The following is a 619-nucleotide window of genomic DNA, read 5'->3' on the forward strand; positions in this document are numbered from 1 at the left end:
GGGGGGGACCCCAGGACTGGCCCTGGGGAGGGGGACGCGGCTCATGTTGCACGGGGGGAAGGGGGGCAGGACTAACTGTGGAACCCAAGCCCCCGCGGGGGAGGGGCTCTCCCTGTGGGTGTGGGGGGGTAACGTCTCCCTGTCCATCCGTCCCCCCCAGAGAGCAGACGCGGTTCCGGGTCTTCGTGCTGCTGCCCCTGCTGCCCGGCTTCGAGGGGGACATCGCCGAGGGGGGCGGGAACTCGATCCAGGCCATCCTGCACTTCACCTACCGGTACGGGGGGGTCACAAGGGGGGCCCCGGGGGGAGGAGGAGGAGGCGGCGGCTGGGGAAGCGACTGCAGGGGGGGAAGGGGAGCCCAGAACTAGTGTAATGTGGGGAGGGGGCCCAGGACAGGGTGAACTGTGGGGGGGGCACAGGGGCCCCACTCACCGGCTGCCTCTTTCCTTCTCCCCCAGGACGCTCTGCCGGGGCGACTCCTCCATCCTGTGCCGCCTGAAAGCTGCCAGTGAGTGTCGGGCGGGGGGCAGAGCAGAGCTCCACTCTGACCCCCTCCCCTTCCCTCCCCTCCCAGAGCCGGGAGAGAACCCAGGAGTCCTGGCTCCCAGCCCCCCCCCCC

At 71.1% G+C, this 619-nt stretch overlaps 1 protein-coding gene across 1 annotated transcript in view; it reads left to right on the forward strand.

Annotated features, from left to right (window-relative positions):
- Window positions 1–69: 69 nt before the first annotated feature.
- Window positions 70–619, forward strand: part of LOC112124051 (phospholipase D2-like) — a gene marked incomplete at both ends in the record, with an annotated part of 1,894 nt that continues 1,344 nt past the window's right edge. The window contains 2 exons of the mRNA XM_026661782.1: window positions 70–274; window positions 459–508. Of these exons, the coding sequence (XP_026517567.1) occupies window positions 70–274; window positions 459–508 (255 nt within the window). The remainder of the gene's footprint in view (window positions 275–458; window positions 509–619) is intronic.

Source organism: Terrapene carolina, unplaced genomic scaffold (genome assembly GCF_002925995.2).
Source record: "Terrapene carolina triunguis isolate 2854851 unplaced genomic scaffold, T_m_triunguis-2.0 Scaffold17136, whole genome shotgun sequence".
Classification (NCBI taxonomy): Eukaryota; Metazoa; Chordata; order Testudines; family Emydidae; genus Terrapene; species Terrapene triunguis.